The 15,323-nt window shown below is 38.0% G+C and overlaps 1 protein-coding gene across 1 annotated transcript in view; it reads left to right on the forward strand.

Annotated features, from left to right (window-relative positions):
• Positions 1-5,357: 5,357 nt before the first annotated feature.
• Positions 5,358-15,323, forward strand: part of LOC116847180 (transcription factor PCF7) — a 17,301-nt gene continuing 7,335 nt past the window's right edge. Inside the window, exon 1 of the mRNA XM_032821905.1 lies at positions 5,358-7,665. Within this exon, the coding sequence (XP_032677796.1) occupies positions 6,969-7,665 (697 nt within the window). The 5' untranslated portion in view covers positions 5,358-6,968. The remainder of the gene's footprint in view (positions 7,666-15,323) is intronic.

The raw sequence follows: 15,323 nt of genomic DNA on the forward strand, positions 1-15,323 counted from the left end.
TCTCTCTCTCTCTCTCTCTCTCTCTCTCTCTCTCTCTCTCTCTCTCTTTCTCTCTCTCTCCCTGCGAAACGCAGAAAGAATTGTTTTACGCGAACTCGTTCGCTCGTCTCCCCTTATTGAGATGCATCCGGTGCCACCTCTCACCACTTCCTGGATGCTGCGTGGGATTTTCGTGTCCCGAAACGCTGCAGCGTACTACCACACCGATACGGTGGCGAGCCGAGTTTCCTTTCGCCGGATGACGAAGCAAAATAAAACCCGCATCAAGATATCGAAGATTGTGAGAATTACAGATCGAAGATTAGAACTTGACCGGTCAGAGAAAAGCCAGGCAATCGATTGAAATTAGTTGATTCATCAAACTCTAATCTCTTATTAGCAATCCTCAATCTCCGGAGTCTGATACGAACTTAATGAGTGAGCATTTGACGCGAGAACATTATCATTTTATTCCAACGTAATCTCAATACATATATAGAAGATATATTCAACGGAAGAAAAGTTGCAACATTTCTATTAGGTGCTTGCAAAAGTTGGTAAGACCAGAAATAGATGATTAGTAATAATCTCCTTTAAGTTGCTTTCAAATGTCGGTCATATTTGATTAGAATTAATCAGATTTGACAATTCCTAGTTCCGAATAAAACATTACATTGAACGCGATTAAAGATAAAACCAGATAAAGTTTATTAAACAAGTTCATCTTTGTCATTGCATGCTTTACCATATTAATCGAGATAAAACTGCTGTAACAACTAAAAGACTGATTTGGACCTATGGAAAGAATATTGTGTCTTCTAATGTTCTGTGAAAAGTGGTTAAAAGATTTAGGAAATACAACGTCTCAAAATTGGCCACAATTTGATCAAAGCTCGAGTTTTCACGCGAAGGACAAAAAGGCAGAACAGTCGTGACTGCGTGATTCGGAAATTTAAAATACTCGCGCCACGTTATTGGCGGCATCACCGAGGCAGCGCTCACACCGCAACACGTCGCAGCATTGGCTTTGTAGCGAACGCGTTCTCCAATTGGCCTTCGCGAGCGTTTATCTACGCTCCGCTCGTCACGAGTTTTGCCTCGCCGTGCTGTCTTGCTCGTAGGCTGCCGCTTCGCGTGCCGCTTACGCGAGACGCGAGCGACCGAGTAAATTGACAATTATCAATGAAAAGTTCCAATTCGTCCCGTTGACTTTACGTCGTCGCGCTCGACGCGCGCTCATTCGTTACGACCCACTATAATCGCGTGCACCGAATCGAGCAACGCAGGCTGTACACGAAAATATCACAAAAAAGATTTTCAAGTACACGAAGAAAATAATAAAGATTGAAATAATACTTTATTGTGTAAAGTCTTTTGTAAAGCTCTGTGAACTGTATCGACACACACACATACACATTCTAATACATAAATTATTATAAAAATAATAAATTTGACGATCTACCGAATATAAAACATAAAAAAACATTCAAGTAATTATAGTAAAGCAAAAAATCAAACATGCATAACATTTTTAAGCATGTATATAGTAATATTAGTCATAATTTATGTATGGTCCATGATCACAAAAATTTTATTGTAATTTTTACTACAATATTTTCTCCATGTATAATTCGACAGCTTGGAATTTACAAATTATTTCATTTGTCATTACATATAAATTGGTCGCACATTGTTCATTTCATTTTCTTGTGCAATTTTATTTATTTATGCAATTAGACACGCGTGCATATATACACACATATATACATATATACATAGTATACATATCCCTGCATATATAGTATACATATCCCAGCAAATAAAAAATATAACTGTTATATAAATAGCATTAACATAAAAATAGCATATAATATAATTGTATTTTAAAATTATTATATTACTCTGTTATTTTATGGTTATAACGGCAACATAATTTAAATATAACATGTTATATGTCAATTGTAATGTTTATATTACATCTGTTATATAACATTTTATATCCAGATGTCATTCCTTAGATAGTTTGTTTTCTCACGCATTTCTTGCACTAAAATATAATGCAATAACATACATAAAAACGATGAGCACGAGACAGAAAAACTTGTATCGTGAAGTCCTCTCTTATAATAAAATGGCACACTTTTTAATTAATGATAATTACTAGCAGAATAATAATTCTTTCCACTGAATTTTTTTTGGACTATAAATTATGTATGAAACTTGGGTTCTTCGTAGCTTTAAAACATCATGTTCGATTAACAAATTTCAAAGAGTAAATATTCAAATATTCGAACATTTAATGTCTGAAACTTCGAGAACTCGAAAGTAAAAGTGTTTTTACTAAAGATATTTAACTCTTTACTAAAGATATTTAAATTGATACTAATTGCACACAATCTTATCGTACAATTAATTCTATTAATGTACGTTTTTACTAACGTCGCTTAAATTTCAACCTAAGTTCAAGTTTTTATCTGAATAGAGTTTAAACAAATTAAGATTTAATCAACGTTGAAACTTTAATTTGAAACGATAAAAACGGGCATTAGAGTGATTTTCTCCAAACTTAGGTTAATCTTAACCAATAATTAACTGGCAGGGTTACTAATTAAAATTGTTATTGGAAAAATTGAAAGAGAGAGAGAGAAAAAAGTAGTTAGAAATTTCGGTTAATTATGCTACCAGTTAATCAGTTAACTTAGGTTAAAATTTTAATTAAAGTTTGAAGAAAATCAACCTAAGAGCTTCGATATTCCGAATCTTCGAATGGAGATAAATAGATAAGCTTTGAACTTCAACTTTAAACATCGAATTGCCGAAGTATTGAATATATTGGATAGTATTACCTCCGGCTTTCACCTTTACTTAAATTATTTCGTCAGTATATTGCTAATAAGCAATTTCAGGTATTACTTTAGTAAAACCGAAACGGCAAGCTATTCCATATCGTCCGCTGATTCTTTGGATCAGAAAGTCGCGTCACGTCATGAAAATTACGATAATGTCGTCTCTCTACACGCGGGTTAGCTCGACACCCTCGATCGCATTTCGCGCGACGCGTCTATCGCATCGTATGAAAAACGTCGACCACGATAATCCGAACGGTATGCAAATAAGTTCACCATGCGTAACGCCTGGCGTCGTGCAAACATGGAAATCCATCGAATATACGTGCAAGATAAGATTACGTATGCTGTTTTGGGGACTGGATTTATTTATTTCCCGTTTCTCGCTCTCAAGCCGAAGGACGCGTTCCTTTTCTTTCTTGCAGCACTGCCATTCGCGAATGCGGGCATGTGTGTGTGTGTGTGAAGGGTAATTAAAGCGACGAATTGAAGTCACAATTTCGTTTGACGTCGATCACGTCGGAAAGTGAATAATGCATGTCGTGGAAAAAAATACTAGGACAATGGTACAACGATGGGATGCTAACGTATCCGAAAGACGTCAACGAGACGTCAACGAGACGTCGTTATAATGATAAACGTGACGAACTGAAGGGTAACGGTCCTATGATTTTCTCTCGAAGCGGAAACGTGAAGAGTGAAGAGTTCTGCGTGAACTCGATCTGCATTAGTAGTCGTTGCTTAAAATCTGTTCCTTTTTGAGTTATTTATATTTCAATTTAGACTCGTATTAATAGTCGTTATTTGAATCTTGTCTCGCATCAAATATACACCTGAATTTATAAATATAATCTGAATTTAGAATTAATATAAATCTGAATTTAGAATTAAATCCGATTTTTTCAGTTAAATCACATATATACGAGACATTATATTTGCAATCGCCATTTCAACTGAAAAACTCACATGTAACTCTAAACCGAAATATCAGTATTTCTCTTGAGACAAGTAACGACTATTAATACGCCTTAGATTTGTAGTCGTTATTTGTAACTTGCCTCAAATAACACAGATTTTAATTTAGAGTTAGATATGAATTTTTCAATCAAATCGCATGAGTACTAATATAATGTCATACATATTATATAGTTCAAATAAAAAACTCGAAATCTACCTCGAAATTCGGATCTGAGTATTTCATGTAGGACAAGTTCCAAGACTATTAATAAGAGTTTTAGAGTCAGATCTGTAAGTTTTTCAATTGAATGTGATACACGTGACATTCTAATTCAATATTCAAAATTTAAGTTCGGAATAATATATATATATATGTACATATGTATATACATATATGTGTCTCAGATGACCTGTATATCCCTTTTAAAATGAAAGTAAATAGTTTTAGCAAAAATTCCGGAAAATTTTCATAACTAAATCATAACTACACTCTACCAAATAGTGATACTTTCAACTTACGTTACTGATGGGCTTTTTGATATTCAAACCAGAAGTTGAGTTTTTTAAACGGAATATAGCACTTTTTATTGCATATTCTGTTTACATATAAAAAAAATAAGAAACTTTTGTCTGAAACATTTTTTTTCTAAAATGCCTCCAGTGACCTTGAAATGATATTGTGTGATGAAGAAATAAACTTTTCCTGCGTTTCTGGGTGAGTTTATTCAAGCTAAGCGTTCAAATTGAGCTAAGTGTACGAACTATGTTTCTTAACAAGTGAATAGGTAAATATATCCGGAATTTGGAGAAAGTTGCTCTCAGAGTAACTTTCTTCAAAGTCTAATTAAATTAGTCAAAAATTAATTTAATCAGTAATGTCACCGAAATGAAAAAATAAGTTTTTTGTTGAAACAAGATATTCCGTGTTCTCTTTCTTTATAAGCTGTATTTAACATTACTTAATCAAGTATTAAGCGTCTTTTTTTCTACTGATATACACAGAATTATTAATTTTTTTTGCTATTATCAGATTGTCACAGATAACAAATTACATCGCTGTTGGCAACTTCACCAGTTAATCATCGATTAAATTAATTGCAATTTGAAGAAAACCGCTCTGAGGATATCTTGGAAGTAGTCCTTGTCAGTTAGTGTTCATACTTATCGACGATCTATCGATAACTCCGGCGAGGAATTCGCCTTGCAATTTCGCAAGCCCCACGTCCGGAACCTGGAAGAGAGCGTTCCGAACGGCAGGCGGAGGTTAGGTTGCATTCCGTTCGGCCGTGCTCTCATGGTGTGGACCGATTAACTGTACAAACTCTTCCCGCACACGCTCGACGGCTCGGTCACAGCCGCCGTGCAGCCACGAGTCACACGGGCCGTATTCGCAGTCACGTCGAGGGGACTATACATCGCGAATGGCGGTTATTCTGTCCCTTTTCTCGCGTCACGTGATTGGCCCGCGAGTTGGCAGGGTCAGGAGAAAGAGGAAAGCGCCGATGAGTGCCGAACGGGTGGGCGAAAACGGCCGAGCTCGAGGGAGGCTCCGCTCGGTCGCAGTGGGAGAAGCGCGCTTCAGTCGCTAGAGAGCGCTTTTCACGGCCGCTACATCTCTCCGCGCAACTCCGCGAGCCGCATATCGCGCACGTATCGTGTACGGCGTCACGTAACTGCGCAATCGTGTGCCCGCACGTTACTTCCCGACCCCGCTGAGCCACGCGCGTGCCTTGACAGTCGCGTGTTTGGCGGGAAACGACGCGAGACGCGTATTTTCGTGTTTATTGACACCAACTCGAGGACTCGCCCCTCTCCCGCCGTGGAACGGCGTACTGCTGCGGGCCGTGTGCAATAGCGCAATAGCATTTTTCCAACGGGATTTCCTCGCGTCGACACGGCGTTATCGCGTCTTCAGTGCTCGCTCGTGTGTGGAATGTGAGACGAGGAGCTGGTGAAAGAGAGATTGATACAGAAATACAGAGGAAAAGACCGACCGGACAGAGTGAATGGAGTGAGTGAGAGTGAGTGAGACAGACAGATCGTCTGGCGTCACGGACAATCTGGACGTTGGACCGCAAAATTCGCGCGGGACACGTAACACGCTCTCTGGCCGTCGCTCGGATATTCACGCGCAAGTGCCGCGGCCGCGCGACGTTGCCGAGTCGTCCGTTCTCCGCCGGCTACGCCGAAGGAATCGTCGTGTTGCGAGGAGAAAGAGAGAGAAAGAGAGCGAGCGAGCGAGCGAGCGAAGCAGCGACTGAACGTGTCGGAGAGAGACAAAGAGAGAGAGACAGTGTGTGTGTGTGTGTGGGTGCGCGCGTGTATTTCTCTCGCGAAAACGCGAGAGGAGCGTCCTCGCGTCGACCTTGACGGATTGTTCCGCGCGATGCAGCGAGCTTGAGTCTGTTTTCACGACCGCTATCTCGCTCTGGCCCATAGTAACCGCGGCCGTCGTACTGTGTTGCCAAGCGTGCAACTGCTGTTAGATCCGTGCACGCGTCGTCCTACAATCCCCGCTTCTCCCGGCGGGAGTAGCGTCACGGAGCATCGTCGTCGCTCACTTCTACTACGAGAAAACGTTATCGCGGGACGAACCGCGTCGGTTATTCGGCCACAGCGAAGTCTGGTACGGCGAGCGGAGTTCCAGTGACGGGATCAACATCATCGTCATCATCATCATCATCGGCGACAGCAGCACCAGCGACGCGGCCATTATTCGAAATTCGGTGGGTCGCGCCACGATTTGCGACGTTGCCACATTCCGTGGTGCGTAGCCGCGATTATTTCAACGAGCGACGGACGGCAACGGGGACGTGATTCCTAGAAGGAATCATCGTCATCCCCGCGTCACGACCGATGCTGGAAGAAGCGGACTCTTATCGTGCAGCGCGAGTCGTGTTTCCTCGATAACGTAGTGAAAGAAAAGGACAGTTCGAGTGGGACAGAGAGAAAGAGAGAAAACGAGGCGACAGGAAGAGATAGTTCGTGGTCTCTTATCCCCTAACCTCTTTCCTTGCTGAGAACGGGTGTGTAGTTCTCGCGTCCCCTCCGCACTCCCATTCGACCTCGCGCGGGAGGAGGAACGACGTAAAGAAAGAGATAAAAAAAGAGAGAGAGAAAGAGAGAGACGTCCGAGCGTGTTTTGCCGTTGTGGAGCGCCGCGGCGGCGATAGAGCGCGACGAAATATGAGCGCACGAGTACTGAACCCGGCGATGATGACGGAAATGAGCAGGAACCTAGGCGGAGGTGGCGGCGGCGGTGGCGGCGGCGGAGGCAGCGGCGGCGGGCGACCAGTGCCGAGCAAGGCCGCACTCGCCCGCGTACGCCGCGATCTCTTCGGTCCGGTGGACCACGTAGCAGCCAGGGCGCTCGCCGAGCGCGAGCTGCGCGCCCAATCTCTGCTGGACGCCGAGCGATGGGGTTTCGACTTTCACCTGGAGATACCGCGGCCGAACTTGCGCTACGAGTGGGAGCTGGTGACGGCGCAGGACGTCGTGCCCGAGCCCTACGCTCTACGCGGCATGCCCTACCTGAGGAAGCACGCCCCCGGCACGCCGCGCAAGTCGCGCGTCGATGACACCGCGCTGGTCGCAACCACGTCGTCGTCGACGGCGACGATAATGACGACGGCGACCAGCACCACCACAATCACCACGAGGATCGTCGAGCAGACGGAGACGACGAGCGCCACATCGGCGGCGACGCTGATGGCGATCGGCGCGGCCGAGAGAACGCCGCCGCAAGAAGCCAGAGTGCCCGAGATCGGCGACGCCACGACGCCCGCTGAGCTTTTGGACGCGAACGCCAAGAGGAAGAGGTGCGCGATCGAACCGACCACTCCTGTATTACCCCTCGCTGCCAGGAAACAATCTGCTATCACAGGTAAGAGCATTGTTTACGTTACTTCGCGTCTTTTGTTTTCTTCAATTGCGCGAATTTGACAGCGCTGCACCACTGCGAGCTTTTGGATCTAATTGTAACGTACTTTCCGATCCATATGCAGAAAAAGCGACATTTTGTTCTGAAAATATCTTTTTTCTTGACATGAAAATCTTAAAATGAGATTATTTAACGTTAAACGAAATTGAGTTACTTGTATCAATATATCTTACATGATTTAACAGAGAAATATTCTTGTTAGTTAAAAATAGTTTTCATGAATGGAAAGCACAAAATATTGTATTAAAAGTGGGATGTTTTTAATTATCGAAAGAAGATATCATTATTAGCAAAATAATCATTGTATTTCTTATGAGACTATTATAATATTCAAATAAAATTATAATATTTTTAAAATTCAAGATCTTTTAAAATTCTTGTAACAAAATTATATATCGTTGCTTATATGTGAAACAATGATTGTTTCGAGTATATTAATTTTAAGCGAATATTAATTTTTTCTATGTAATCAAGATCGAAAAGTGCTAATCAATCAGATTGAAAAGCTCAATGGATAGTTATAGTATCGTAAGTGCGTGATGAGAGCATTCAGTACTATAACAGCACTATGGAAGCTCTTGGGTCTAGTTGGACTATTTTCAAATCGAATCAAGATCTAAAGGTATATAACAATCAAATCCAAAAGCTGGATAAACAGATGTAATATCAGAGCATTCATTGAGAGCATTTAGTATGTTATCAATACCCGAATAAATATTTTCTTTCTTAAGTTTTATGAAAGAAAACCTCTATTTCTATTAGGTAATTTCCATTTGCGGCGTACTATAACGGTCAGTTAGTTAAGTCTTTTAGATCTTTTGGATAGTTGATACTACTTTCACATCTAACCAAGATTTAAAAGCGCGAAACATTCAGTCTCAAAAGCTCAATAAATAGTTGTAATCCCGTATTAATAATCGTCATTTAACATCGTCATTTAATAATCGTCATTTAACACTTGCCTCGCGTGAGGTATTCAGATTTGAATTTCGAATTATTAGATTGATGCAAATGAGATTGTTTTTCAAATAAAATGGAAAACTGTGATAAATAGATAATAAGTAAAAGCGTGGAAATTTAAATTGTGAAATATACAGACTATAAATGGTGTGGTTTTAAGAAAAATATAAGTATAAGAATATATATAAAAGTATTAGAAAAAAGATTTAACACATAAAGCGTGGACAGATGAATGCGTGGTTGAGATAATGTTTGGTAAACCAAGTCTCCTTCTTGGCAAAATAGCTGAAGTAATAAATTTATCTAATAAAATGAAAAACAAAATTATCCAATTTCACAGAATTAATATATAATTCTTATGAACTTTCTATAATAAATCATTAATTATAATCCGCAAACAAATTGACCAATTATAATCAGTTATTTTAAAAAATAGTCGACTGTGGTTAGTCAACTTGCTTATGGCTTATAATTAATAGCTTATAAAAGGCCCATTACGAGTGAAAATCGAATTAATAACATTGTTTCGACATATTTCTTAAACATCTAATGAAGACTTTATTTTTCTTCTAATGCCTAAACTTCGTACGAGAATTTAATAAGAGACAAATCTTTTATATATATCGACTTAATAGTAGTAAATTTTTTATTGAATCACAATTTTAGAAATATAACACATATGACATATATGACTCATTCGATAAAATCAAATTTAACTTTAAATTCATACCTAAATATTTCACGTGAAAGAGGCAAGTTTGAAGTATCGACTATTAACACCTACAATATCACTATTAGCTCTACATATAATATATTAGATACTCCCAATGAAACGATAGTCGACAATCACGACCGCAATAGGTCATTGTTCCCGTCATTTTCAACCATCGTGTTATCGAACGTGTTGAACGTGGGTGTTGAACAACACGGATATCACTGTGTTACCCGTCACGTGATCTCAATCTAACGATGTTACACTGGGAAAATATGAAAAGTAAAATGTATTTATAATAAAATACTCGTAACGTACTTATTGAATCTAAATTATCTTATTTAAATAGAGTAAACAATTGTTTTCATGAAACATTACACGTAGAAAAATACTACATTCAAGTATATGTTACTTGTTTCAAATATTTCACAAGTTTATATATCTGCAAATCAATCATAAGATGATTTATAAGTATAAAATTTGTTTAAAATATTAAATAGATTTAGTATTACTATCAAGAATGTTCAAACAAAAATTCGGTTTACTTACTTACAATCGAACCAAACCTTTTTCCTTGATAAAGTTTTACGATATTCTTATGAAGAGACTAAAATTTTTTTTTTATGATAACGAATTTTCTCAAGGTTTATGTAATGAATATATTTCACGACTATTATCATTTATTATCATAAAATATTCTTTGTTTAAGATAATCATTCCTTAAAAAAGGGGGGAGTAAACTGAGTATAATCGCATTTCTCAACAGTAGTATATTTTTTTGTGTTTATGGATTCTAAGAAAATATTCTCATTTATTCCATTATATTCATATTATTATATTATAGTATATTATTCAATTAGATTCTCATCTAAAGGAAATTTTCTCAATGTAAAAACACGCACACAAGTGTACGCAAATATGTTTCAGTATATACCTATAAGAAGGGGACTTGATTACCTCAACTACGCTCATCTATCCGCTCATATATGTTAAATCTTTTTTTCTACCTCTCTATATGCTTATATCTTTTTTTCTTATACCTACCTATATTTCTTATATTCTCTTAAAGTGAATCAGTGAATAATCACTGATATCAGTTATAAGTATAGCAGTTTCAGTTTTATACTTATAACTGCAAATCAATGGTCAGGTTCAGCAGAGAAAACCGCTCCGTAATGAACACGTCTGATTGGTACGTCTGTCCGTACCTATCAAAGGTTTAAAAGAATATTCCAATCATGAACATTCGCTATAGAGCGGTAGCGGAGCATTTTCTCTGCTGAACGTAACCAATATATATTCACTGCTTTTAATGATGTTTCACTGATTTATTAAGAGAGTGTCTATGTACCATCGAATAAATATTTATTTCTTTTTATACATTTTCTCCTGAGAAGGAGGTTGCTGAGAGAGAAATTTTACAAAAAAGGATCCTCGTTATCGGGCGTTTCTATTTCCATTAGATAAATCCCATTTGTTGTGTGTGTGCGTATGTGTATGTGTATGGCATCGCGCTAGGCATCGACGCGTTGCCGCCGGCTTCTCCTCGATTATATAAATGCGTGCAAACGGGCAATGTTTGTTTTTCGGAGTTGTTTGATCGCGCGCACGCGCTGCGTACGAAATTATAATACGCCACGGCTGCGACGTTATCGGCGGCGACGACGAGCGACGACGATGATGATTCGGCCGCGATGAAACGACGCGTATCGCGCGATTCGCAACGACGACAACGATGTCGTGGTGATGATGGTGGTGGAGGTGTTCCACGCAATCGTGAAGCGCGCAACGCATCGTGCCGCTTTTCGTGCCATCTTTAATCCAACTCATCCACGTATCGGTTGGCTCGCGGAGGCAAGTCTCAGGCATACTAAAAAGTTTGTTTACATCTACTGCATTGCATATGCACGAGAGCCATATGAATCGCCTCTCGTGGTCGGGCTGGAAATGATTTGCATTGTTTTCATACTGGAAAGTATTTTATTCGTCGCGCTCACGAGGAATCGCATTGTCCGTGTGTTTACCTTACAATCGGCCATTCGACCATCCGTCTTGCGCGACCTTGTTTACGGGAAAATTAATTTCCCTATCAATTTGGGATCTGAGATTTTATGTTCTCCCAAAAACTTAGCGAGACACACTAATGTCCCTCGATTTAGGGCGTCCACACACAACTTCACATAACAGTAACGTAAGACATACCGTAAGAATTGACCAATCACGTTGAGAATTGTCTAATCGTAAGGTCGCCATTTTGATGAATACTCAATCGTAATTGGCCAATTCTTACGGTACGTCTTACGTTACGGTTACGGAAATTTGTGTGTGGAAACCCTTAGCGCCAAACATAAATTTTGTTGTTAAAACTAGGTTATATTAATATATTTAATAAAGTGAAAGTAAAAAAAATATACTTTCAAAAAACAAAATTGTTAGCCAAAGAACCTAAAATATTATTATTGCCTGTTAATAAACAATTATATAGCAAAATATAAATATAAAAACATAAATTGTTATGCAACTGTCGTAATTGTTACAAAAAATATAATATAATATAGTAAATGATGAATGTAGCATTAGGTCAGTCATTTTCAGTGAAATCGTTCAATAAGGATAATATAACGAAAGACAATCGTGTCGTAAGAAAAGACGATATTTCTGCGAAAGAAGGAGAAAGAGAAATACTGCGACTCCACGAAAATATAAATTAACGTGCGTTTGTCTCAGATGCAAATCGTAATTTTCGTACGTACTATTTATTGTGCGAAAAATGATCATACATCGAGAGAGGGAGAGAAAGAGATAGGCAGCCGGACGACATTTGGCCGTTTATCGTGCGATTTATCGCGGTTAATTTGCTCGTCTGATTTACGCGGAAAATGCGTATCCTAGGTCAGTCCGATTGGCTCGCAGAAGGAAAGATCGCCGCAATTCGCTCGTGAAACGACTAATACACGGGACTTAAACTTTTCGCTACCAGCAGGACACATATGTTTTTCCTATAATAGTCTTATATAATAGCTTTAATAATATTTATATTCAATTGAGTGCTTTCTTGACATTCAAAACACTCAGCTATCACTCTGATAATTATCGTTGAGACAAATATCTTTTCCAAAAATTCCAATGAGACATTAGTGTGCCGACCCTATCTCTTTGGCATCAAACATATAACACTTTTAATTACTTTTAAACCGCGTTATATTTAATAAAGCGAAAATAAAAAGATTCATCTTAAATAAAAAAAATGTTAGCGAAAGGGTTAAACTTTGTTTCCGACAAAAATCCTCTTGTGTGCACGGATCTTTTGGGACATTTTTATCGGGAAAAAAAAACATGATGCACGTAACCAAAAATATTTAGTTGTGAGCAGCATAATTGCATCACCCTAGTTATCTTCGTGCGATAGTAGTGCGTATGGTTGATATGACTCAGTTATTTTGATACGTCAACAATATCAATGTAGTTGTGCGTGATCTGAGTGTGATAGTCAGAAATCGGTTGGGGTGACATTTGCCATGGATACACTCTGGCTGGAGCAGCCAGATATCGTTGCTGCTGCAACGTCAGTAATCCAGCAATTGCTCTGCGGTTGCAGCAACCACATATTCACTTGCTCCATACTTTACACTATCGAAATTTGTTGAGACAACTTGAGATTGTGTATGAGCGTACCAACAATTTTTTCTACACGCATGATTTTTCTCATAAAAATCTGAAAATAGAATCTTTCTGGAAGTTTAGCCGTTAGTACCTTGCGCTCGTCGTTTCTTTCGTGTATAACCCAAGTGCTAACGATGCAGACTCATGATAAGAGCCAGTCAATAGGACGATTCCATTGTGAGGGTGTTCCTCAATTGGTCGGCGACACGATCGCGTTATTCGCAACGTCGCGTCCGACAGAGCGAACGAAATGAGTTCGAGAATTTAGGAGGATAATATATAGCATTTGTGAAAATGAGAGACGTCTTATCGGCAATAAATTTTTATTTCTTCGGCGAGCCGCGGCAATGAGAAATTAATTTTGTTGACGAGGCGAGAGGTAGATTATCGGAACTGCATTATCGCGTGCCACGATAACGTTGAAAAGAGACGCTTACTGTAAATATTTTTCTTTTCCTTTTCTTTTTACTCTCGCAGATAAGTGAAATCGCCCGCCGGGATCTGCATCGCGATAATACAAAAATAAATAGCACATTGCATTATGGTCTCGCTGCGCGAAATACGTCATTTGAAGGTAGTATGTGTCATGTATTCATGATATTTAATTTTCGCTCTCTCATTAAAGGAATATACTGATACGATGCAGCTTTCGTATTTTGCAGTATTTTTCTAATTGGTTGTACAGAATTGCAAATGCTGATTCAAAGTGAAAGTACAAATGCCAATGAATAGCGAAGTACCTCATATCAAAAACAAAAATTTGTAAGTAGAAATTTTTTTTATAATAAATATAACATGGTGTGGGAGATACTCCTCTATTCATTCACTGAAAAAAGTGATTGGAACAACAAAATGGCGGATCCAACCACTTTGTTTTCTCAGTGTTGACATTTTTACTTCCATTCTGTTAAAGCATTTGCAATTGTATACAACCAAATAGAAAACAGCGCAAAATACGAAAGCTACATTATATCAGTATTTAATGTTCTTTTAAGGAGTTTATCCCAGGCAAAAATTAAATTTAAATCAAAATGCTTAAAATTATATAAATTTAACGTCACTTTAATCGCAGTAAAACATATTCATGGCTAGAGTCTCATTCGATTTGTCTGTGAGAAATTTAATACTTACACCGTGAGAAATTTAATACTGAATATTGCAATTTAGCACATATAATCTTGTGATAGAAGTAACATAGATGACCATTATTCCAGTGTAAAATTTTGTAAAAAGTGATAACATATAAATAAAAATTTACCATTATAAATATTACTTATTAGGGAAGGTGGTATATAAAGAAAAGAATAGTATTCACTACACTGTTTTTGTGTAATGGTCGATTATAGCTGTTTTGTGCTTTGAGTAGTATTATGCTAAATGAAACGTGGCAAAATAATATATATAATGAAATTAATTTTTATTTAATATTTATTATTTAAATAGTGAAATGAATATATTAAAACCTAATTTTATTCGATAGATTCGATGAATTTATGAATAGATTTGATAAATTTATTTATAACCTTCTTGATGCACCACTAATACGTTCCTTGAGCGCTCTGAAAATATATACCTGGTGAATAACTCTAACAAGCGTAGAAAAATACTTTGTAAATGAAAGATTCTTTTTTTAATTTTTCATGTAACGTGGAGTACTCCCCCATTCGTTAACATTTGCACTTCCGCTTTGTTAAAGCATTTACAATTCTATGCAACCAAATAGAAAAACAATGCAAAATACAGAACTGCATTGTATCGGTATTCAGCATCCTTTTAAGTAGATCGACTGAGTCTTTTTTCTATTTTTCTTGTTCTTGATACTCATAACATCGTTACGAAAATTCTTTTTCAATACAAACAAAATTATTTTCAACATCAAAATTTATTTCGCTCAATGAGAGAACCGCGACGAGAACGCGTGAGAGCGATAATATTTGTCAAGAAGTCCGCTTGAAACGGGAAAACACCGATTGTTAATCGAACACGTTCACATAATCTACCTCTATGCGTGTTATCATTTCCATGCGGAGTTATCGCGACAACGCTACCACATTTACACGCGATCGATGCATAGACTGTCAAAGAAGTGTTTGGTACTTGTAACTATATCGCGCAGTGAAAGAATTGTAGTTAAAAGAACTATTTTTGTTGTAAGTGTAGATATAAGATCAGAGTGATATAATATAACATTATATATATATATATATATATATATATATATATATATATATATATATATATATATATATATATATATATTTTTTTT

This window comes from Odontomachus brunneus, unplaced genomic scaffold, assembly GCF_010583005.1.
Source record: "Odontomachus brunneus isolate Ranch 3 - 2012 unplaced genomic scaffold, Obru_v1 Obru_scaffold_075, whole genome shotgun sequence".
Classification (NCBI taxonomy): Eukaryota; Metazoa; Arthropoda; class Insecta; order Hymenoptera; family Formicidae; genus Odontomachus; species Odontomachus brunneus.